The 26,920-nt window shown below is 34.1% G+C and overlaps 1 protein-coding gene across 6 annotated transcripts in view; it reads right to left on the bottom strand.

Moving 5' to 3' along the window:
- Positions 1 to 1,171: 1,171 nt before the first annotated feature.
- Positions 1,172 to 26,920, bottom strand: part of LOC149774427 (protein kinase C iota type-like) — a 109,365-nt gene continuing 83,616 nt past the window's right edge. For all 6 annotated transcript variants that reach the window (XM_089945212.1, XM_089945213.1, XM_089945211.1 and 3 more), the window contains 4 exons: positions 25,473 to 25,598; positions 24,975 to 25,054; positions 23,580 to 23,785; positions 1,172 to 10,448 (listed from right to left, as the gene is read on the bottom strand). In XM_089945212.1, coding sequence (XP_089801338.1) covers positions 10,361 to 10,448; positions 23,580 to 23,785; positions 24,975 to 25,054; positions 25,473 to 25,598 — 500 coding nt within the window. In that variant the 3' untranslated portion in view covers positions 1,172 to 10,360. The remainder of the gene's footprint in view (positions 10,449 to 23,579; positions 23,786 to 24,974; positions 25,055 to 25,472; positions 25,599 to 26,920) is intronic.

Here is a 26,920-nt window from a genome sequence, read left to right as displayed (position 1 = left end):
AGGTGGTGAATAAAAACAACTTCACAGTATGGGGAGAGGTGAAAATAACACTATATCCCAACACTATGACGGGTGGTGAAAAAACCCATATCTTCACAGTATGGGAAGTAGTGAAAATAACACATCAATCTCCGGAGTATGGGGAGAGGTGAAAATAACACAATATCAATCTTGACAGAATGAGGGAGTTGAAAAGAACATCCTATTAATCTCAAGAGTACATGTGTGTGTGTGTGAAAATAACTTAATTTTGGCAGCGGTGAAATAACACATTGTGAATTTTGATAGAATGACAAGTGGTCAAAATAACACCATATCAATCTCAACTGTATGACTGGTGGTCACACTTAACACAAATAATTTTGAAAGTACAAGGTGGTGAATAAAAACATCTTCGCAGTATGGGGAGTGGTGAAAATAACATGAATCGTGAGAGAATGACAAGTGGTCAAAACACCACCATATCAATCTCATCTGTATGAGGGGTGGTGAAAAAAACACCATATTTTTGCAGTATGGGGAGAGGTGAAAATAACACCATATCTAACCAGTATGAGGGGTGATGAAAAGAACACCATATCAATCTCAACAGTATGAGGGGTAGTGAAAAGAAAACCATAACTCAACAGTGAGGGGTAGTGAAAAGAACACCATATATCAACAGTATGAGAGGTAGTAAAAAGAACGCCATATCAATCTCAACATTATGAGGGGTAGTGAAAAGAACACCATATTAATCTCAACAGTATGAGGGGTAGTGAAAAAAAACCACCATACCTCAACAGTATGAGGGATAGTGAAAAGGAACACGATATCTCAACAGTATGAGGGGTAGTGAAAAGAACACCATATCAATCTCAACAGTATGAGGGGTAGTGAAAAGAACACCATATCAATCTCAACAGTATGAGGGGTAGTGAAAAGAACACCATATCAATCTCAACAGCATGAGGGGTAGTGCAAAGAACACCATATCTCAACAGTATGAGGTACATGTAGTGGGGGAAAAAAACACCATATCAATCTCAACAGTATGAGAAGTAGTGAAAAGAACACTATATAGATCTCAACAGTATGAGGAGTGGTGAAAGTAACAAATTTCTTTTGGCAGTTAACTGAGATAACAATGGTATATTTAATGTTGGATTCAATTAAAGCAGCACAGACCAGATTTAGCTACAAAAGTTTATTATCAATGTATACATGCAATATAAAAAGTAAATGAGTGTAAATCAACATGTGCCACAACCAGCCGGTCAAATATATAAAATCACCATACTTATTTTATAAATATATATCATACCTGCCTTAATAGACAGCAGTGGTGGGTTTTTACCTTCATTTGGACGCTCTGTGGTCATAGAGGATCCCATCACTTATTAAGTCTACATAAATGTATACTGCATTAAATGTTTTATTTAATAACATTAACTGAATTTCAAATTATTGTTGTGCATCTTTCTGGAACCACAATCAACATCATGCTTGACTGGGCAAAGCCCAAATTAAATTCCAAATTTTTCTAAATCTCCAATGCATGAATTCACCTTACCAGCTGAGGTGAACTCAGACATTAAGGATTTTGATTTTCCTTAAATCTAGTTTAATAGTAACGTTAGTCAACCAGAATTTTAAATTTAATGGAAAAATAGTGACAGAAATTAATTAATAATTACACTGCATAAATAAAATTCTTCTGACCTTTAAACAATAACATAAATATCAACGTATCATTTATTTTAACATGCTATGGTTTTTTATTCATTGTGTCTCTAATAGCTAGTCTGTTTCTAATTTGCTTCATTTTTCAATATTCTTGTAATTTTCCTGCGATTCTCAAAAGTGCCAAACTGATTTTAACCTTAATCTCCATCAGTGCCTATCCATCCTGCATTCTTGGTTTTATAGAATGTCACTTCAACACCAAGAATGCTTTATTCTACTGAATAAATTGTTATACAACATGTTCACTGCTTGTTATATTACCTACTAGGAAGCTCTAAATAATTTCCAAAATCAAAAAGGACACCTATAAGAAACATTCCCCCACCCCCAACTCTTGTTTCATCATTGCGCCTATTGCAGAATTCATGTTAGTTTCTTTCAACCACAGTTATCTTGGCGGGTTTTGGTTTTGGAAGTTCAAAATAGATCTCTTTTTAGTGCAACATGTTGTGTTGTTGCAGGTATGAAGGTATGATACTGAATTAAAATATGTAGTAGTTATTGCACATACTTGTTACAAGACTTTAAAAAAAACTGCAACACAACTTGAGAATATAGCAAGTAAGTTTCTGAGGACTAGACAAGAGTCTATAAGAAGTCATTCTCAAAATGAATGTTTGTGGCGTTATATATGCATTCCTGTATACAAGTATCAATACATGTAGTACTTTCTGTTCCAAGCTGCAATGAATTGTGACATCTAACGCAGTTGTTGTTGTTGTAGGGTTTAATGCCATTTCTCAGCACAAGATAGGCTATGCATGGCGGCCAATACAAATGGTGAAGGAAGAACCTGGGAATACCCCAGAAAGAACCACCGACCCACAAGAAGCTACTGGCAAGCTTTCTCACAAACCCACACTGGCCGAATCAGAGACTCAAACCCATGCAGAGGTGAGATGACAGTGATCCGTAATGGTGAGCGCCATCTATCACAGACCAAAGCAGCAACAAACAAACAAAAATCACAACTGATCAGTTTAGGTTTATAATGAGCGAAGCTACTTTCATAAATAATTTCCAGAAACTACCCTTAAAAGTGTTGAATTTTTTAAACAAAAATCCAAAGCATTTGGTTGATAAACTAATGAAAGAATGAAAGATGGCACATATAGTTATTGAAACATAAAAATGTATTTTAATTCGATATTAAATACTATTATTTAAAATATTAATAACACATTTACAAATTCATTTAAAATTACACTGACATTAAAGAATGCAAATAATCAAGTTAACGATTACAGTAAACTTGTGAACAACCAATGAATTGTTTTCTGAGTATACAGTATGTACGTGTTCAAAACGAACCCAATATTCTTAGACAATACTTTTGCAGAGATAGTTTCTTGTTTGATGATTTTTTGCGGGTTAACTAGGTAGTAGTAGCATAAGTTCCTAGAAACAAGATTTTCTACTCTTGAAAAATGGGGCCCTGGTACCTTACTTGGGCAAAACCCTTGTCAAAATATACCTTTCCTCCGATTGGGAGCAAACTTCCACTGTAAATAGGGCCCATATTTGGCAAAAACAGGAACTGGAAAAACTCCTGCATATTGTTATATAACCTTAGTATACAATCTTGTTTCTTTTATAAAAATTTGTCTATTAAATGCATCGATACAGATGAATAACAATGTTTCAAAATGAAAAGATAAATATTTGTCTTAATTTCCCACCCCTGCCTCTATTGGCTTTGTATACTTTTAATTTTAAAAATATAGATTTTGTAACTGTTATCTGGAATGTTCTATGTGTAATTTTTTCCCCCATCAATAATAGATACGGTATTCTACACGGAATGACCATAATCTACATTCTCTTTCATCTCGTCCAACGAGAAATTATTAGAGCCAAGAAATCAAACTCCTTCTAAGTTATGAAATGTATTCAAATCTTTTATAATGTCGGCTTTTGGTTACTAATAAACCACTCTGCTGCCCTATTTGAAAACCACCTTAAGTTTATACTAGCAGTCTACTGATAGCATTTCAATCAAACTACCATAAATACTCACTTATAAGTCATCGAACTTCAAACAACATTGCATAATGTACCTGCAGATCAGGGTCTATTTTGTTTGTTCTATTGATTACTCCTTACAAATTGCACAGACCCAGATCGGCCAATGCATTGTGTGATGGCAGATCTGGGTCTGTGCAGTTCACAGTTGAACTTGTCTTATAAGCGAGTAATAAATGTACATCTAATGCCAATGCTATTACATAATTCTAACATGAAATTTATCCCTGTATGGATAATGCATCTTTTTACAGAAAATTGCAAATAAGGCATCATGAACTTAAATTTTAGTATGGGTTTTGGTTATTAAAAAGTTTCTAATCTGGTTCAGAACTGTACAATATATGCAATTGAGAGATTCTCCATTATGTTAAATGAATATGCAAGAAAACATATTGTAGAGTGATATAACAGAATTCTACCCTCACAGGTAAAATACATAAAATGTCTGTCAACTGTGACTTAAATTCCTAACATGGAACAATGGAATGTTAAAATGGATGCTAAAGTAAAAATGGCTACAACATCATAATTAATGTTGAAAACCAATTATGAAATGTATCAATATCACTTTAATAATTTGGCAAGATGAATATATATGAATGCCACAATACTGAAGAACGCGATGTCTGAAGGTAAAACCCAACAGATTAAGCAAATGTCTTTTCCAAAATGCATGACAATAATAAATATGAAGTGAAACACTTTTCTATTTCCTGCCAATAAATTTCAAATGGTCGAATTTCTCATGTACTGATTTTATTGTTCCTTTCTATTTTTGATAGGAAAATAGTAGAAACAAAGATAGATTGCAGACTGAGTCAATTCAACCATCAAATTAGAATCTTTATCAAGAGATTATAATCTGGTGGTAATAGCAAAACATGCTTAAAAGGAATAATTCATTATAAACACTAATTTATTTTTACAAGTAAGTGTTTCTGAGACTGAAATCAATGGCAACAAAGCAGAATTAATTGACATCAAAACTCTTATGATGAAATGCATTCATAATTGATGGGTGTTAACTTAGTAAATCATTTTTAGAAAGGAAAAATTAGAAATACAGGGTTAAGAAAAGAAAGCCACACATACATAGGAATGAGAGAAAAAAGTCACACATGTTTAGAATAAAGAAAAAAGTTACTCATCTTTGTGAAGTCATTACTTTAACTCCTTTCATTAGTTATCCAGAGTAAAGAAATGAACATCCATACTAGATAACACCAATGACAACAATGTCAGCATAACTAACACAATTGGGAAAGCACCTGTTCTGTACAATTAAGTATGACTACTAAATACTTGGTATATCTCTTCATATCAGAAGTGACATCTATAAGAAACACAAGGATATATTACAATGATCATGTACACAATATAAGAAAAACTCATCTGATACTTCAAGTTTATATACTGTAACATTAATGATAGGTATAATTGTGGATTCTCCATGATAGGTATAATTGTGGATTCTCCATGATAGGTATAATTGTGGATTCTCTTGCTTTTACTACTACAACAATACCATCTGTTACGATGGATAATGCTGTAACAGTAACTTTAAGAAACTTAAGGTGCCCCTGTGAACAAAAGTATATTTAGTAAGTCAATATGCAAATATAATGGCATTTATTTACATTTTGATTTTAAAGAAAGAGAGAATGTACATATGTATATTTGGGGTTAAATGGCACATCAGCACAATCCAGGCTGTGTAGAACCAACTAAAAATTATGTCCTAAAAATGTGAAAGATAAAAAACAGAGAGAAACACAAATATGATGTATTTAAAATTAATGCTATGTTCCATCACCAATAAAAAAAATTTAACTGAGCAGGTAAAGGCATACTGCATTTATTTGGATGTACTGCAGTGAAACTCACATATTTTATGGATAGCTGTCTGAACAAATTTGAATTTGCAATAGTCTCATTGAAAATAAGACTCCCTTTCTGTCTGGATAACTTTTATTTTAGCCACAAAGTAAACAAACTTTAATACTGAGCTAAATCTACGAGTCCCATGAATGGTACATTTAATTCCCATTCCCAATATTTAATACTCTTAAATGTAGACACTTTGGGTCTTGTTTGCTCTGGAGATTACTGAAAAGTGGACCTCAACGACCAGAAACTTTTGTCAAGATAAGCTGGCAGAAATTATACTTAATGTGCAGAAACTTTCAGACTTGCCATGACTGTAACTTCTAACCTTTCAACACTAGAATCAATAGGTTTCTTTATTATCCTAAGTGCAACCCATCCACAAAATTTGGTCAAGGAAAATATGCAAGTACAAAAGTTATTGTGTTAAGCCAATATTTTATTTGAGTCACAATGATCCTGACAGTTAACTTTTGGTCCCCGAAACTGGCCTCTTCCATTTCTTCACATTTTAAGAGCAAGAACTCTATAAACTTTGGTCAAGGTACAAGGTCCACAATTAAAATGATTATGCAAAAGAAATTTTTTTTTCTGTCAGTGACCTTGACCTTTGAACTTTTGACCCATAATTCAATCAAACCCAATGTGCAAGTCATCCACAAACTTTGCTTAATGTACATGGTCAATAACTAATAATTATGCAAAATAAATTGTTTTTTCAGTGACCTTAACCTTTGGACCCATAATTAAATCAAACCCAATGTAATCCACAAACTTTGCTGAAGGTACATGATCAATACTGATTTTTTTTTTTACAGAAGCCATTTTTCTTCCTTTAGTCTTAGAAATGTTTTACTCATATAGTCAACAGAGTTCTTCCATACACTATGTGGAAGCAATCCACAAAGTTTGGTCTAGGTATAAGATATAGACCTAATTTTTTCTTTTTCTTTATGTAACAGTGATCTTAACCTGTGACTATATGACACAGACATTGGTATGAATTTTCCTTACCACAACTTCAAGCCATCCACAAAATCTGGTAACTATACATGGTGGAGTACTAAAATTGTGCAGAAAAAGAATTGTAACAGGCTAACCAACATGTGCATACTAGTATTGCAACGTAGTAATCAGTTACAGTGCTTACATACAAACTTTAACTTTGACTCTAATCTAGGGTGTAGATCATGGGTCTCAAACATGCAGCCCAGCAAGCTGTATCATGTGACCTGCAAAATGATTGGCATCACAAGGTGTCATGAGATATAACAAAGGTGGTGCGGCCCCTGGGCCATCGAAAATGTCTTCATGCAGCCCTCCGGGTGGTTTGAGTTTGAGACCCCTGGTGTCAATGGACAGATGGACACAGATACCAAATTGATCAAGATTCTGCAATGGCAGATGTTCAAAAAAGGGAAATTTAATGAAAATTTAATTCTGTCAACTTTGGTGGAGAAAACAATGAACAAAAAAAGTAATGTAATATCAATTTCATTCTCCACACATTAATTATGAACATGCACATACAAAATATACAAGCAAAGGTTTTACATCTCTGCAAATTCACATAACTATCTCGTTTCAAATGAAATTGTAATCAACAAGCTCATGGAAGACAAAAACTGTCAATACTCTGGCATTGAGCAAAGAATATTCTTGTCAGGCACAAAAATCCATCAGCACAGAGAAAATATACATGCTGTATTCCAACATGACTTAATGCTGTCTGTGTCAACAAAGGCAAATTGTGTATGCTGTATTCCAACGTGACAATGCTGCATCAACACAGGCAAATTGTGTATGCTGTTTTCCAACATAACTTAATGCTGTGTGAAAATGGTCAAAATGTGGATGTTATATTCCAACATGATTTATTATCAAAGTTGTGTAATATGGAACACTGCCAACAATGGATGTTAAAAAAAAAACACCTAAAGACCAAACAACAAATCTGAGCATTCCTTTCTACACATATAAGTTAGTATGTTTACAGGTTGGACTTTACAAGTCAATCTGCTTACTGGTTGGTATTATATCCTTTGTACAAGTCAATCTGCTTACTGGATGGTATTATATCCTTTGCACAAGTCAATCTGCTTACTGGATGGTATTTTATCCTTTGTACAAGTCAATCTGCTTACTGGTTGGTATTATATCCTTTGTACAAGTAAATCTGCTTACTGGTTGGTATTATATCCTTTGTACCAAGTCAGTTTGTTTACTGGTTGGTGTTATATCCTTTGTACCAAGTCAGTTTGTTTACTGGTTGGTGTTATATCCTTTGTACAAATCAATCTGCTCAGTGGCTGGTATTTTATCCTTTGTACAAGTCAATCTGCTTAATTGGTTGGTACTATAATCTTTGCACACTTCAATCTGCTTACCTGTTAGTAATGTGTACTTTGTACAAGTCAATCTGCTTACTTGCTGGTATTACATCCATTATACAAGTCAATCTGCTTACATGCTGGTATGATATCCTTTGCACAAGTCAATTTGTTATTGCTTGGTATTGCATACTTTGTACAAGCCTTTCTGCTTACTGGTTGGCATAATATCCTTTGTACAAGTCCATCTGCCTACTGACGGGTATTACATGCATAAAATGGCACTTATCAAAATGACAGCTACTAATATATATCCACAGCTACCAACCCATCTGTGTTGATACTGGCATTTCTATCATACATTTTCATTACACAATAAAACTCAGCACAGAATTACTTTAAAAATCAGATTGCTTGCTACAGCAACAAAAATCATATTATTTCTAAAATTGTACAATATACAACACTTATTTGGACAGAATTTAACCCCTGAAACTCGTCAGTGCCTTATCAAGTGTGGTTCAAAACAACATACATGCTTGATTGCTCCAGGCCTAATACAGTTGAAAGCTAAGTGATGTAAGATGCCCATAATGAATTAAAGTAATACTGATTGCATAGAGAAAAAAGAACTGATTCTAATTTACACCAGATTAGATGGAAAAACATCTCCAGTGATATTGATATTAGTTGTTTTACAATCATAAACATACTGCTCTAAAAATAATCTGTATGTTTTCTAAATTTTTCTTTTCTTTATGTTATAAGAATTTATACTCATATCTAAAACATTATCTGAGGAATGTGGAATGACTGATTTATTGTGGTGATTTCCTTTCAAAATGATTTTCAACTATTGTTTCATGTACTGCTCTTGGCTGTATAATAACCAAGGGCGATAATTATCAATTCTAATCATTAAAGTACATTTGAGTTACATCCCCTAACATAAAAAAAAAAGGTTAATCTGAATGGATATTTGGTCCATCCTTTCTCAACTGAGTTTAGAAAAATGGAAAAATTTGTAATTATATTTACTTATACAAACTATATTTGGTAAAATATAATGGACATTATGTTACAGGCATGAAGGGATTATGGTTATTCCAAGCCAATAAAAATGGAAATACTCTAAGCATGAAGTTTCAATTTATGAAAAGATTAAAAGAACCGTATCTCGGGTCACCTACTTTAAGAAAACATAGTTGTAAATAAAACTATGCATTCATTTTACATCTTTTATGTATGATGAAAAAAGCTTTAGTTTGATTCAGCCAAAACTGAAACACATGCATGGAAATCTTTTCCAATTACTCCATATCTGTGTAATTACTGTGAGTAAATACAATCTTTAGAGTTAATATTGGTAGAAACATCGAATTTTGTGCAAAGTGGTTAGAGGATTGTAAATACTCCCAAAAGGACCTCTTTCCACTCTTCACTTCCGTATTCCTCACCATTCCTGGAAATAATCAGTAATCGAAAGGAGGTGAATCATACAAATACCAGAAAAAAGACAATCATACCAACAGATTTTGAACAAGCTACTGCCATGACATGTCACATGTTTCTGCATTTCAAACGACTGAGTTCTAAAATAAAGTATAGTTTATCACAATGGACTTCATTACAATCACCATTTTTGTCTTGACATGCAATATGCTATATGAATTTTATTTTTTATTAGCAAGAAAAATACCAAGTACCATGTTACTTACATGAAATAAATATTACCGTGTTACTTACATACATACTTGTACTCACTTGTAAGTCAGATCCAGCTACAAACAACAAGTACCCTGATATGCCATTGCATAATTCACTCACACATCAGGGTCCACATTGGTATTTTTCTACTGATTACTCCTAACAAACCATACAGATTCAGGTATGCCCGTGCACAATACAAAGGTAGATTGGGGTCTATGCAATTTGTCAGTTGGATGTAACTTACAAGTAAATATATACAGTAGTAAGCAGTACAGTAAAAACTGAGTAAAGCAAATATGCTAACATCTAACATATATAACAAATGAGTAATTTAAGTACAGTTTAAATAAACAGGTTGAAAGCAACCTAGAACAAATATTGTTCAAGTAATTGAAAATACAACTTATATAACATGTCTACTGATTACGACTGTTAAACTATTTCTAATGTTTAGAAAATTATGAAAATTGTGAAACAAGGATGGTATGACTACTCGAGCTGATGCAGTTTCAGTTACTTCATTTGATCCCAAGGATTACATTTTGAAATATAAAGTATGTATTCATTCAATCCACATGTTAACTTTTCCTTATGAAAAAACTCCTTGAAAATAATGAGTCAGCAAATTCCTGAAAATGTTGAGTAAGCATATTTCAGATTCCTTCACATATATCCTAGCGATGACATCATACGCAATCTTCCATTGACATCAGAAGTGGGTTCACATACTCAAAACCATCAAACTCAGACTGGTCAATCTTGCCAATAACTTTCCTGAAAAGAAAATCAAATAGTGTTACTGTACACTGACAAGTGACATCAAGTAAATTTCTCCAGTTAATTCTTACATCTCAAACATACAACATACTGTGAATTAACTTCAAAATGTAGGGTGCAATGTTTTTAGTATTTTGGTATTGTACAAGAAAAAAAATCAAGCTCCAATAAAGAATGATCAATTCTGTAAGGACATCAGGACCCCTTTCCCCAATCCATTTACTTAAATGCTGAACAAGAACAAAATGTCATTTTTTTTTCAAAACCACAAAAACTGATAGCCCTAAAAATAAACAAAATCACAGTATTTTGAGTAAAATTATTCTCTCAAAGCCTTTATCAAGATATGACTTAATACAGACAGGTGTCATTTTGTAATATTTCTTTAAATATCATTTCCATATTAGATTCTTTTGAGGGCTGAAATTTAGAAATCTTAAAATACTTGTAAAGAACAAAGTTATACAGTAAGACCTGACTTGAATGAACAGTTTGGGAAGACCATGACCAGGCCCTAAATTGCACAGATAAGGTTTGTTTTGTGTGATGACCTCAATTGAGAGACCATTTGTCTTGTAAGACCATCACACAACACAGGATGCACATTACCAAGTATTGCAAAGTATTGTTAACACTGAAAGTAAAAGCAATCCCAAATTGCACCAAAAAATGGAAATTCTTAAAATCCATACAGTTTAGCAACAATTTTGTGAACCATGAGTATATTAAGTATAGTTTGTACCCTGATACATAATTTATCCACACCACAAGATATAAAAATCTCTCACTACAAAGCTTCTCAGTATACACAGTCACCCATATAACACAGATCACAGATCCTATTGTACTCCATGAATGATATTCTTTCATATAATATACCCCAGTATAAGGCAATCCTGCCTATAGTATGGTACTTGTCCATGTCTCCCCTAATGAGCATTACAATGAGGGATCAATGTCTTAACAAAATCCATGTCTCCCCTGAACAACATTATAATGAGGGACATGTCACCCCTGAACAGCATTACAATGAGGGACATGTCTCCATTAATCATCATTACTGTGACTTACATGTCTCCTCTAAACAGCATTACTGTTATTGACTTGTATCCCTTAAATAGCATTATAGTCATTGACATGTCACCCCCAAACAGCATTACTTTGCAAGACATGTATCCCCTGAACAGCATTATAGTGATGGATAAGTCACCCCTAAACAGCATTACAGTGAGGGACCACTCTGTCTTAACAAATCACATGTCTCCCTTAAACAGCATCACTGTGATTGACATGTTTTCCCATGAAACATTGCAGTGAGGGAACACTGTGTCTTAACAAAATACATGTCACCCCTGAACAACATTACATCAATGAAGTTACAGTTCTTCTTTTTTTTCCCCATGGGTGCACTGAAGTGATAAGCCATAATGTTATTGAATAAAAATTAAATTTCATAATTAAACGAAATCTGATGTATTGATGATATGTCATATTTCTTTTTTCATCCCTAACCTGTTTCAAAATAGGCCATTATATTTCTGACAGTTTGAAAAAGGACAAACTTATACTGGGGCAGGGAATTATGTCCTACCTTTTATTTTGCTAGAGGGTGTCCTGGGTAGATTTTGTCCCAAGGGGATTTTTGTCGGTTCTTCACCCCACTAAACAGCATTACAGTGGGGGATGAGGAAACAATGAGTCTGGACAAAATCCACATCTCTCTGAACAAAATTAGTGAGAGACTGCTAGTGTATTTGCACATCCTTCCTTTTGTTTGTATTCCCTACTGATTTTAAAATGAAATGCACCAAGGATATTAAAACTGCACAAAACTTAGTCATTTCATTCAAGCAGATGGCAGTATAAGCAGCAGCAATTCCATTATTTGATTCCCTAATGCATACATGTATAGTACCATACACAGCAAGTAGTTTGGATCAATTTTAATGGCATTTTTAACATACTGGCTACATAATGCTGAGGAAATGGAAACTAAGTCCCTATTCCTGGGACTCAGTGAGGTCTGGGCAGGTAATGAACCTGTGAACTTGGATCATGAGTCTATTGCTCTACCAAATGAGTTATGACATTTTAGAATTATGTTTAGCACATCTCTGAATTAAACTTGTTGCATATTTTAACAATTATTTAGGCATAACTTGTACACCCCTTTATTGGAGCACTGAATATAAAATGGCAATTCTGTGGGCATAATATTGATCAAGTGGCTTACTTAACAGCTGACAATTTCACTAATCGTGCTTATCTAGCATTATCTAGTGCAACACCCATGTAATCTGTCACTCAAACTTTACATCATCTTTATATTGCTATATTACTAGATGCCAATAAAAACTCATTCTAAAGATAAAGGCATAATATGAAATCTCTTGATTATGGTGGCGCTCTACAGTTTCACATTTTGCTTCGGGTTAGAATTTTAAAGAAAAATAATTTCCCCGGCTTTCCTCACTGGTTATGCTGGCTATTTAAAAAAGACCTTGTATATCTTAGGTATAATTCAAAGAACATTTAATTCCCTTTATTTTGATGAATGATTGATGGGTGTAATATGGGACAGCTTGGCCATACTCCAGATGTGCACCTTTCAAAAAAGTGCAAGCTCCACTTGGTCATTTTCACTTCCTGAGCTTCAAGGGTAAACTGTATAAAAAAGAGTCGATAACTTTTTTTTACATTTTATATATTTGGTAATTCATTCATTGCACTTTCAGAAGCTGGTATTGTCTAGTCTGGCAAAATTAATTTTCCCTATTTTAATAGCTGCTATGGACTTTAGACTGATACAGGCTGATTTTTTAGCACAAGGAAGCAGTCATTTTAGTTAGCAGTGTGCTTAGATCATGTACATTTCCAAAAGTACACTATCCAAAGAAATATCATCAACATTACATTAATGTAGCACAGAGGTATGCCAACATAATAACTGGTGAGCACCCCCTATAATCAGTCAGCCAAGATCATTATAATCAAAGTCATCCAAAATCTTTATATCAAAGTCATCCAAAATCTTTATATCAAAGTCATCCAAAATCTTTATATCAAAGTCATCCAAAATCTTTATATCAAAGTCATCCAAGATCATTATAATCAAAGTCATCCAAAATCTTTATATCAAAGTCATCCAAAATCTTTATATCAAAGTCATCCAAGATCTTTATATCAAAGTCATCCAAGAACTTTATGGTGGTGCTCACCAGTTATTATGTACTTTTGAGAGTCTGATGTATGTGAGGTGAAGTTGTTTGCATTTAAAACATGCACAGTGGAGAGAATGTTGGCATACCTCTATGCTACTTTAATGTAATGTAGGCTTTAGTAGGGAACAAGTTCAGCCATTCAGATACAAAATCACCTTAATCATGTGCAAGCTCTTGCTCATAACTGAACTCATTCAAGACCTTTGTGATTTAAGCCCTTTAACCAGACTGTATCACAATTGGCTCAGAAATAGTTTCAACTTCAGCCAATCACATGCAAGACCACTTCATGGCATCACAACCATTTTCAAATTCATGCAAGATCTTGATCAATGTAAGATAAAAACTGGATTGGACATATTGTTATGAATGCCAGCCAGTCAGATGCAAGATGACCTCGTTGGTTTGTATCTCACTCATCAATGAATTTGTCCAAAGTTTTATCAAAACTGAATCATAAATATGGCCTCCAAGGTCAGGCAATCAGATGAAGAACACTTCATTGATAAGCCTGGATCTTTGCTCATTATCTAAATCATCAAAGATTTTTTATGATATAAATCTATATTCAAAGTTTGATCAAAATCAGATCAGAAATCTGGACTCCAGAGTGGCAGCAAGCAATTGTTGATGGATGGAAATGGGCAAGGCATGATGTAAATTCAGGGTCATACCAAATGGGCAAGGCATGATGTAAATTCAGGGTCATACCAAATGGGCCAGGCATGATGTAAATTTAGGGTCATACCAAAAGCTCACTTGGCTTCGTAACCAAGCAATTTCATTAAAAAAGAGATGAAAACTGTGCCTAAACTGCTATGTAATGTTTTGAAATATTACAAAACAGCACAATAAAAAATCACAACCAACAATCAATTAAATAACAAAATGGGCTTTATATGCTAAGATACATTTAAAATCTCAGGAAAAGGTAAAATATTTTTCTGGAGTTACCATTTCATGGAACTTACTTGATCTGAACATTCAAATGTATAGACTAGACTGATTTTAAAATAACCAATTTGCAGAATGATTCACAGCATTAAACTTGACATGACATAAAACCATTTTTCTGACTACTTCAAAGATTTGCAGGTCTCATAAAATAATAAATAAAAAGAATAATAATATACACATTTCAGACACAAAAGCCACACACTAATATTACACTATTTAATTAAAAAAATATGCATGGAAAAAATGCCTGGAGCTTAAAGTAAAAAGATTTAAAAGTAATCTGAGACAACTATGTATGCAACACTAAAAACAGCTGGACACATTTACTCAATGGCGCTACCAGTTTTCATCACAGAAATGTTTTCCAGACACTAGGCAAGAAACCCTAAAATGCTTAAGATAATCTTATAGTAATTTTGAACATAAAAACGTATTGGTTTGGTCTTCCTCCAAATGAAAAATAAAAAAAAGAGTCCCTCAAAAGAACTGATGATCTACTGGCCAAAAAGAACTTCCTGGGATTAAAGACAAGACCATTTCTTCCTTTTAAATGCGATTGCTGAAATTTTCCAAATAACAACGATTTTCAAATTAGCTGCTGTGGATGTAAAATTGGCACCATTCCATTTAAGACCATCAAGACATCATTTAAAACCAACAAGACACTGTAAGAAGTCTTCTGGTAGAACCCAAAATATCGATATTATTTTCCATTTAGAAGTAACAATGACACGATTTTCAAGATGACTGCCATGGTGGCCATACTGGATAGCTAAAAGGCATAATTTCCATTTAAGACCAACTGGACATTATAAGACATCTATTGAAAAGAGCAAAATATCGATATAATCAGGCATCTAAGAGGTTTTCAAGACGGCCATGCTGATGGTCATATTAAGTCAGATCACTACTATTATAATTCTGGACCAACTAGACATCTTAAAAAGTCTTTTGGTTAAAAAAAACCCATGTCAACATGACTTTATGTTCAGGAGAAGCAGCAAATAAGAGTTTCAAGACAGCCAATGTGGCAGTGATAATACACACCTGATCAGCACATCTTTCATTTAGGACAAACTAGACCCTGTAGGAAGTCTTCTGGTGAAAACCCCATGGCAAGATTACTTTTAATTCAAGAGGAATATTTATAAGATTTTCAAGATGGCCACTATGGTGACAATATTCAATGTCTAATTACCACCACTTTATCTAGGACAACTAGACATAACAAGTCTCCTCATGAAAATGCTATGTCAATAAGACTTTCTGTCTAGGACAAATAGTGATAAGATATTCATGATGGCTAACATGGTTGCCATACTGGATATCAAATCAGCACCAAATTCATTTAGGACCAACCAGACATCATCAGAAGTCTTTTAGTGAAAATCCATGCTGTTATTAGTGTATGTGTATGATTTGGATCTTTAACGTCGCTTTAAAAAGCTTCCAGTAATCTTGCTACGATGTCTGCAGTGTGGCAGTTTATGGTGACATCTGGGATTGGGGCATCATGCTGCAAACATGTAGCATCATGTCCCACTCTGTCACATTATCCTAACACCAGGCCAACCAGTCCTAACATAAACCTTTTAATGCTGAGTGCCTTGCGAGGCAACTGCTAGTACCATTTTTATAAGCCATTGGTATGACTTGGATGAGGTTCAAACTCTTGACCTTCTGTATCCACGGCAAATGCTCTAACCACTTTGGCCACCGGAGCAGTCTGTTTATATAACCATCCATTCTGGAAGGCTAGCAATAACATTTTCCAGATGACCATTGTGGTGGCCATATTATACATCAGATTGGCACCATTTTCATTCAGAACTGACTAGACATAATAGAAAGTATCCTGGTGAGAACCTGGTGTAAATGTGACATTCCATGTAAGCAATATCAAAATTGTCAAGATGGCTACCATGGTGGCCATATTGGATATCAGACTGGCCCCATTTTCATTTATGACCAACTAAACATCACATGGAGTCTTTTATTGAAAACCTTCTTGTTGTTATGATTATGACCCTGTGTTTAGAAGTAGTAGTGGTAACATTTTCAGGATGGCTGTTCTGATGACCATGCTGGATGTCCATGTGGCACCATTTTCATTTAGGACCAACTAGTGTAGTTTATGAAATGAATGTATGTGTGTGTGTGTGTGTGTGTATACAATCTGAGGATAATCCTCCAAGTAGTTTAGGAGGATTAGTGATAATAAACTTGTGCAAATGGACAGATGGACGACAGATGACAAACCATCCCATAAACTCAACTTGTCTATGATCAGATCCAGAAACAATTATGCTAACACTAGCAAAACACAAACCAGCAACAGCTGAAAGCAACATTGGGATAAAATTAACGCAAATTTTATACATGTTTTGCACACACAGAACTGAAAAAAGATTAACTTTATGTTAGATTTCAAAGGTTTTCAACTTGCATTGCTTGCTACTTTCATAAATAATGCCTTTAAAACAAAAGAACAAGCAAGATGCAAAATGTCCTGACACAAGGATTCCACATAACACAATGTCTCCCTTGCAAATATTAATAATACTATGTCAATACCTCTGTTAGCAAACACAGAAATATAGTCCAGCATGCATCCCTTACCAGGATAACTGCCCAAATGGCCATTCTGGTTTTTGTAATGTGTCGCACTAGCTAGGGATAATCAGTCTGGGAAACTTGCAAACTAACTGGAAGCAATTTTCATATCAAAACTGGTTTTCTTCTTAAGTACAGGCAGCTTTCCAGACAACATGATTATCTTTGTACATACAGCAAATCATTTTTTAATACAGTAACTGTTGTAGAAGTCGTATAAACTTAATAAATCTTAAAATGACACAAGTCCTGCAGATTCCACTTCAAAAGTAAAACTGATAGCTAGCTATCTGCTAAATTTGGGTACATTACGAATAATCTGAGCTATTTCCAAAGGTTGCAACCCTACCCCAACCCCCCAAAAATAACTAGGGCTATTTAGATTCAGGCTTGCACACCAAACTCGCCATTAACTTGAGCTATTTCCATAGCTTGCACCCATGTTCCACTCTCCAATAACTAGAGCAACTTCCATGACTTGCAGCCAGGTCGATTTTCCAATAACTACAATTGCTTCCATGATTGACACCCCACCCTAGTCTCCAATTACTAAAGCTTCCCACCGCCAGACCATGACCAAGGGGACATAACCCAAATCTGTTATATATTATGCATCCCACTTCAATAAATACATCTACAAAGTTTGGTTACATTTTTTTTTTACTAAATGTCACTGTAATTGGAATTTAATATATCTGACCTTTGACCACTTGCCCAGGAGAGATGGGAACAGAAATCATATTCCTCATGCAAATGGTCACTATATTGACAACTTGTTTACCAAGTTTGGTGGATTACAGTATCCATCTATCTAAAGTATGTGGATTAGCAAAATGAACCATTTAAGATTTGTTCCACTGTCGTAAGGGCATCCTTCCTGTTCACCACATTGAAGATTTAGGAAATGTACAATTAATTTTGCTGGTGCTGCTGAGGTTGAAAATATGATACCACTGGTTCACCAGCTGTTAAACTGAGGCTTGGCAACAAATGGAAACATAAGTCTAGCAGGCATAAAGTGTTTACAAAAATCAGTACACAGAAAAGCTTATTTCCATTTTTTTAAATACTGGGTAATCCAATTTGTTACCTCTTCTATAACAAACCTTTTCCATAGATAAGTAAGAAATTTCTTGCTTTGAAAGAAAAACAAAAGAGCGATTCAAACATAATGAATAGAATGCTCATAAGAAATTACAGTATTAATAGATACTTTACTTCATTCTCTCAACATGTACGAAAAGATTGGAATGAGAGCACATGTTTTATCCAATTCTTTTTTATATAGATACACTTCAATAATAACATTAGTACAGTTATTCTGTATATCTAATTCCAACTTGCAATTAGTAAAACTTATAAGTGTAATTTATAAGAACCATCAAAAGGGCTGAAGTTTATAATCTGAGTTTGTAATCTGACTAGTGGGACTAGAATGGATATATATCACACTATACTTAGTCTGATTGGATAAGGTGGAGATATGTATTACATAAGGTAGAGATATGTATTACATTAGACTTGAAGTCTGATTGGATAGGGTGGAGATGGGTATCATGTTACACTTAGTCTGATTGGATTGGGTGGAGATATGCATCTCATTACACTTGAAATCTGATTGGACAGGGTAGAGATGGGTATCATGTTACACTCTGTCTGATTGGATAGGGACTAATTTCTGCAATGGTAGCTAATTTTAGACTGAGCATTGGTGAAATATGCTCATTTTCAAAGTGGAGTCTTTGCCTTTAAAAAAGTGCAAGAGTTCCTTGAAGGGAATTTTTAGAATTCAAAATAAGATGATTTCTTCATTTGAGTACTTTATTTTCACAGATATTCTTTAGCTTTACCAAGAATTTCAAATTAGCTGCTGTGGTACAGATATTAGATGTCAGCTTAGCACCATTTTCATTTAGGACCAAGCTGATATCATTAGAAGTCTTTTAGTAAAAATCCCATAATGATCATCCAAACTGGGAGAGTAGCAACAAGAATTTTAAGACATTCATCATGACAGCCATATTAGATGTATGATTGGCGTCATTTTCATTTAGGACCAATTAGGTATTAAAAGAAGTCTATTGTGAAATCTCCATGTTGATATAGCCATCCCATGGTTCCCATGCTTTTCTAAATATAAATTTCCAGGTCTTTTCCAGGATGAAATTAATTTTTTCAAGGTTAACATATGACCATTACTGAATGGAATTTAGAACATCTTGGATTAAAAAACATGCATTTTCCAAATCTGAAGATGTTTCTCTTTCAAGACTCTCCAAAACATATATGTCAGAAAAGATGATCATGTACAAAACCACAAAATGAGTCACATGAAACAAATCTGACTATATTCCTATAAATTGGCATTTAAAGCCGTTTCAATGTACAGAGTACAAATTCTAACTTTGCTTTGCTGACCTGCATTATGTTGCTACGTGGAAACAACATAATGAGCACAAATTATTTTGTTTCCTTTCAAACCTTTAATTCTAAAGAATTCAATAGCAATATATGTGCATGTTATACAAAGTAAACATTTCCTATCACAGTATGAAAAAAAACCCAATAAATGCGAAGTATTAGAATCTTATCTTGTAACGAAAAAAGTTTAATCCTGAATCTGTGTGCCAATAAAATCAACCAACCTAAACTCCTTACAATGATTTTGTTAAAAATTCCATCATTTAAGGATATTTACAAAATGGTTGATTTAAATTTTGACAAAAGACCTTCAAAATTATATACTGCTGTATGACTGAATTTTCTGTAATATCTACTTGTCTTCTTGTAGTTCAATAAACCAGTCCCCAAACCTATACATGGACTCTTATTATTTCTTAATATATAATAAAAGGGACAACAATTTCCCATTTCTCCTGTGTTCTATTTAAGATCTGAAACCAATGCTTCAAGCTACATGTCACTGTGTAATAGTTTCACACCAAAATTCAGCTCTGAGATTCGAAATTCTGGGTTTCCTCTGAATATTCCAACCCCATTTTTCACATTTGGATATTTACGATGGAATGTGGGTTCAGAGCAATTACATATAAAAAATTTGCAATCTGCTGCCAGCATAAGATAGCTTACCAGCTGGCCTAGCAAATTTAAACTATGTTATATTGACTTATACCTGCATGAAATTGATAGGAAATTATTTATTTTCTCAAAAATGGCAAGTATTATAATCATTATTTCTTCACTCCGCTGACAGACTAGATGAAACTTGACATAGATGAAACCTGACCCAGTACTCGCCATTTGCATTAATAGTCACATGACTTCACAAATCACAAACAACGATACTGAAAGTCCAATAGTTACATGATATCAACAACAAATTCCTTTTTAATGTTGTTGTACAAAATTTCAATTATATTAAATGAAAGTCTGATGCTTTTTGTAAAACCTAGAAGGAACATATATTTCTCAAATTTATTTCGAGAACAACCACAAGAAACTTGGTCAGTCTGATTCATCAAGCAGAGTAGTCTGGTTCCCTACTTCATATGCTCCCTGTGTGAGATAGCACATGTCAACATGGGAGGCATGTGATAAAACAAAACTCCCGAAGTTGGTCTCGGAATAAATATAGAAAATTTTGTGCTGTTTCATTTTTGTATTTTTATAACAACTAGTATACGACTTTCATTTTTTTTTTTAAAATTCTACAATATTGAAAATGATGGTTGTGAGATTCTGTGAGCTCGTGCCACTAGCAATCAAAATCGCTAGTACCAGAACAAATTTCATCAATGCATTAGTTTTATCTTCTTTCAGCAGATTAAAGACATAATGATTTTAATACTCGCAATTTCTGAGAAATTAAATAATTTTCATAATCAATTTCATGCAGGTATAAGTCGATTTAACAACGTTTACATTAGCTAACCCAGCCCCTATGAGGCTATGCTTTAACACCACCATGTTGACCTCTTGTGATGCTAGACTGGTTTTCATACCTTCTGTATAAGAAAAGATACAGATATTGAGCTGTCTGTGAAACAAAAAGTCTACTACACAAATCGAATCCACTAAGCGTTTGGACTGTCTCAACAAATATATTTATGGCAAGCACCCAAATGATCCATACTGCAACCTCCTAATATTCTGGTTGGAATAAATTTAGCTCACAATCAGTTCAGTTACGACTCAATCACGTAATTGTTTTGGACATCAAGTTGTGGAGGAAACTTCCCGGGTTTTTTCTGACTTTCATCGGTATTTGCAAAATTCAAGGACTTTTCAAGTCAGAAAAATAATCAGCATTTCTCCCAACTTTTTCCCAATTTCCTGGTAGCGTGGGAACCCTGCCATCCTCTTACAGGTGAGTAGAGATAAACATATTTTAAATATATGACTTTTGATTAAGGAGAAGGAGCAATAAATAAGACTTTCAAGATCACTGATGAGTGGCTATATTGAACATTTATACATGAGTGGCTATACACTGAACATTTATACATGAGTGGCTATACAGTGAACATATTATCAGCAACATTTTCATTTATGACAGAATATTTCTATTTTTAGAAAGTACTCTTTTCAGATATCACTTATATGTGACAAAGCACATCTAATGAAAGCTATACAATATTAGAATAAACAAGAAAACACTGCTCTTAAAAACTACAGAATGTAATAATACATACAGATACCGCTCCAGTGACCTAGTGGTTAGAGCGTCTGCCTCAGATGCGGGAGGTCGTGGGTTCGATCCCCAGCAGAGTCATACCAAAGACTTACAAAAATGGTATTAACAGCTGCCTCGCTTGGCGCTCACCATTAAGAGTTAGGCAGCATGATGCCCTAGTGCTAGACATCACAATAAACTGTCACACTGCAGACATCAAAGTGATGTGACTGAAACATTGTTAAAGCTATGTTAAAAATCCAAATCACACACACATACACTACTTAACCTAGAAATATTATATTATACCATGAATGGGTCATGTACTACTTAATCTAGGAATGTCATATTATACCATGACTGGGATAGGCACTACTTAATCTAGGGATAGTGTATTATACCATGACTTGGACATGTACTACTTAGTCTAGGGATGTTATATACTATCACTGGGACATGCACTACTTAATCTAGGGATGTGATATACCATAAATGGCACATGTACTATTTAATCTAGGAATGTCATATTATACCATGACTGGGACATGTACTATCTAATCTAGGGATGTCATATTATACCATGACTGGGACATGTACTATCTAATCTAGGGATGCCATATACCATGACTGGAACATGTACTACTTAATCTAGGGATGTGATACTATATCATGATTGGAACATATACTAATTAATCTAGGGATGTGATATACCATAATTGAGACATGTGCTATTTAATCTAGGGATGTGATACTATACCCTGACTGAGACATGTACTACTTAATCTAGGTATGTGATATACCCTGAATGGGACATGTACTACTTAATCTAGAGATGTCATGTAACATGATTGGGACATATTCTACTTAATCTAGGGATGTGATATACCATGATTCAGACATGTACTACTTAATCTAGGAATGTGATATACCATAACAGGGACATGTACTACTTAATCAAGGGATGTGAAACTATACCATGATTAGGACATGTACTACTTAATCTAGGGGTGTGATATACCATGATTGGGCCATGTACTACTTAATCTTGGGATGTCATACTATACCCTGACTGGGACATGTACTATTTAATCTAAGGATGTCATAAACCATGACTGGGACATGTACTACTAAATCTAGGGAAGTGATATACCATGATTGGGATATGTATTACTTAATCTAGGGATGTCATATACCATGACTGGGACATGTACTGCTAAATCAAGAGATGTGATATACGATGATTAAAACATGTACTACTTAATCTAGGGATATAATATTATACCATGACTGGGATATGTACTACTTGATCTAGGGATATAATATTATACCATGACTCAGACATGTATTACTAAATCTAGGGATGTGATATACCATGACTGGGACATATACTACTTATTCTAGGGATGTGATATACCATGACTGGGATATGTACTACTTAATCTAGGGATGTGATACTATATCCTGACTGGGACATATACTACTAAATCTAGAGAAGTGATATACCCTGACTGGGATATGTACTACTTAATCTAGGGATGTCATATACCATGACTGGACCATGCACTATTTAATGCCTCAAAGTAAAAACATTTAAACAAATTCCTAATATTAATGCTGGTGCCATCACAGCCTGTGGGGAACTATCCATGTCTCTCTATGCTTGCAGATGTAAGACAAAACTAAAAACTAGGCAAAGTAACTTACTCATCATCAGGTGTCAACGTAACTGGTTCTTTGGTAAATGCAGGATCAAAATGTTCCAGATCTCGCTCATTTCGTAGTGTAGGTTTGTACGGTGGGGTGATTTGCTTTTGTTCTAAAACGTCCCAGTCTATTGCTCGAAAGAATGCATGAGACTGAATATCTGAGAAACCAGTCTTAGGGTGGCAGCCTAACCTCTCCTTCTGATTCTGGTAATAAACACAAATATGATAAAACAGTGATAAACCAAGAAATAAATATTTACAGAGACGGACAATATAGAAATAAAAATAATCATGATTTACTGCGACAAAAGTATTAGCTGATCAAGAGCAGGTGCCTCCCTGGAAAATAAATAAAGTAAGTTTTCAAAGTCAGTGCATACACCAGCAAAACTTCATATTTCTTACCATTTAAAACATTTTCCATCATTTTTTTAAATAATGACAGATATTATGAGCATCTTTCATTTCACAAATGTTGCCTAATCCCTCAAGTGTGTTAAAATCCTCACCTTTTGAATGTGGGCTTTGAAAATTGTGAATGGATTCAACAAAACATTGCACCAGATGAAAAAACAATTGATCTGATATTGTATTAAAATGAGCATTAATTTTTTCAAGGGATCAACAGGTGGCTTTATGTTGGCAAGGAGACATGGGAATGAGACGAATACTTTAAGCTGGACAGCATCAATCACTGTGTATAGTACTGACAAACATTTTTTCACTGACTTCACAATTAAGAGAGCAATACAAAGACAAGACCTAGTATCCCACCACAAATACTAATAACACTAAACATAAGTGTACAAAGCTAGTACTTTAAGTCATGTAAACAAATAACTTCCCAAAAAAATACTTCATATGAACCTTGAAAAGACGTAAGCATCAAGTCAGAACTGTTATCTAGTTTTAATCTCATTCAAGACTGTCACAGGAAATGCGTTTCTACGTTTTTTTTAAAATATACGTGATTTTAGTGGATACATGTGAGAGAACATAATCAGTACATAACTATCCATTTACTCTTTAGACTTCTAGATTTTTAACCAAAAACAAAATCAGTTGTCAAAAGTATTATAAAAAACTCTTGCTTAAAGTCCGAAAACCTTGGATAATCTTTAACTTAGTCTTATTCAACTTGATCTTTCATAAGGTTCTGTGAGATCTATCATAAAAGGTAGAAAAAGTTTTCCTTGTAATGCCAGAACAAGGCTTTCCCAAATTTTGGAAAATTACTTGATTGACCAAAGAGATTAGTTATAACACATTACTGTGACACTGAGATGATGCTATTTTTCGCAAGAAAACAGACAAATTCATTAGATGAGTCACAGGTGCCTCCTGCATCAGCATATGTTCATAAAGTGTGGGGGAAAAAATGTTTCAACATTACCTTATTCAAGAACCCCTTCAGAACTGATGCTGCCTTCACAGACAAGGATCTCGGAATTCGGATTGTCTTCTCCAAGATAACTGGAATGTATTTATTAAGAAAATATTATTATCTGCCTGTTCATACAGAATATGTAGTTAATGCATAATAAATTATTCCACACAAAGGTTTGCTTGTAAATATAATGTATCCACAACAATTCCCCAGTAATCCCCAGTAATCTCTCTCTCTCTCTCTCTCTCTCTCTCTCTCTCTCTCAGAAGGCAATTTTTAAAGAAGATCTGAGGACTTTATAGCTTCCTTTATGATCTATTTGCAAAAAAGCTCATTTCATAAACAATCAAGTAGAAAGGCCACAATGCTATTTAAGAATTCCATTAATACTGTACTTGTTATGCCAACGGACAGTTGCAATAGTGGAAACTGTTGTAAAGACATTAAAGAATAAAATTCCCGGAGATCAAAATATCTGTTAAACCATTATAACTGTCTACTTACTTTGGAAGAGATAATCTTCGGTGTTTTGATCTGGATTTTCAGCTCCTCCAACAACATCAAATGGTGACCTTCCTGCCAACATCTCAAACATCAATACTCCAAGTGCCCACCAGTCTACACTGTAATCTACATGAATACAGAGGCATAATTTATAAGCATAATTTATACAAGTCTTTATATAGACTCAAGTGAGGAAATGTAAGACAAAATGTACTAAATTCTTTAGGAAATGATCTAGACAAATTCTGGTCTGGGCATATTCAAACATCAATACTCCAAGTGCCCACCAGTCTACACTGTAATCTACATGAACACTGATGTATAATTTATATGCAAAATTTATACAAGTCTTTATAAAGACTCAAGTAGGGAAATGTAAGACAAAATGTACTAAATTCGTTAAGAAACAACCTTTTCATGAAAATGTTATATTTAAATTTAAGCAATGATCTGGGCATATTCAGGCCTGGACAAAAAAAATCAAGATCACATGCATGTCCCGTAATAATGTCTATCAGAAGACTTAAGGAATTATCAAGGATTTCAAGTACAGTAGTTCATATTTTCAAAGTATATACTGACTTCACATACACACACAAATACATTCACTGAAACCGCACAATAACACGATGGCTGAGGTTCACAAAGAGCCTTGTAACATCATGCCAAACAAGTCAGTTATCTAAAGAAAATGTAAAGTTTAATGTATCTTCCAAACCAGTGTTTCCCAACATCAGGACCCCTTGTTAACTTCAAAACAAATTGTTGCAGACCCCCCACATGCTACAAGTTGTACTTGTAAGTTCTTTTGGAATAACCCAGTGTCACTATAAGGCAATATACGTCATTGTTCCAATGGACAGTGTCATAATGTACACCCTGCATTATAAGCACTAAAAGGCAACATATTCCACTGTTCCAATGGACTTACAGTATTATAATAAGGGCAAGCAGTTTTTAGCTAAAATTATTATTTTACAACAAAGTAAAACACAGCCTGAAACATACAAGTCAAAGGTCTTTAAATTTAATAAGCAATAAAAGTCCATCTGAAATGTGAATTAAAATCCCCAAGATACCTGCTCTGATGCTATAAATAAACTGTACTTGTTTCCACCAAAAATCTGTAAATGGTTATTAATATCACCAAATTTATTTTATGACACAACAAGTTTAAAAGTGCCATGATGTCATCTTACAAATATTATTTAAAATACAGCAGCAGAAAACACCTAGCAACACTATACAGCCATTTGTCATTGAGACATGGGAAGTCATTACCATTATGTGATTATAGACCACTGCTAAGGTGAATATCAAATTTTATGAACCAGTAAATCTCATATTAACTGATCAAGGTCTATAATTATTTCTAACATAATTTAGTGAGAAAAAAAAAACTAAATTTAATCTGCTGAGGAACTGCATAAATGCCATTTAAACTGCAT

The sequence above is a fragment of the Sinohyriopsis cumingii genome, unplaced genomic scaffold, assembly GCF_028554795.1.
Source record: "Sinohyriopsis cumingii isolate HCF-2022 unplaced genomic scaffold, ASM2855479v2 utg000229l, whole genome shotgun sequence".
NCBI classification, from domain to species: domain Eukaryota; kingdom Metazoa; phylum Mollusca; class Bivalvia; order Unionida; family Unionidae; genus Sinohyriopsis; species Sinohyriopsis cumingii.
This window is presented reverse-complemented; position numbering and strand designations above follow the sequence as displayed.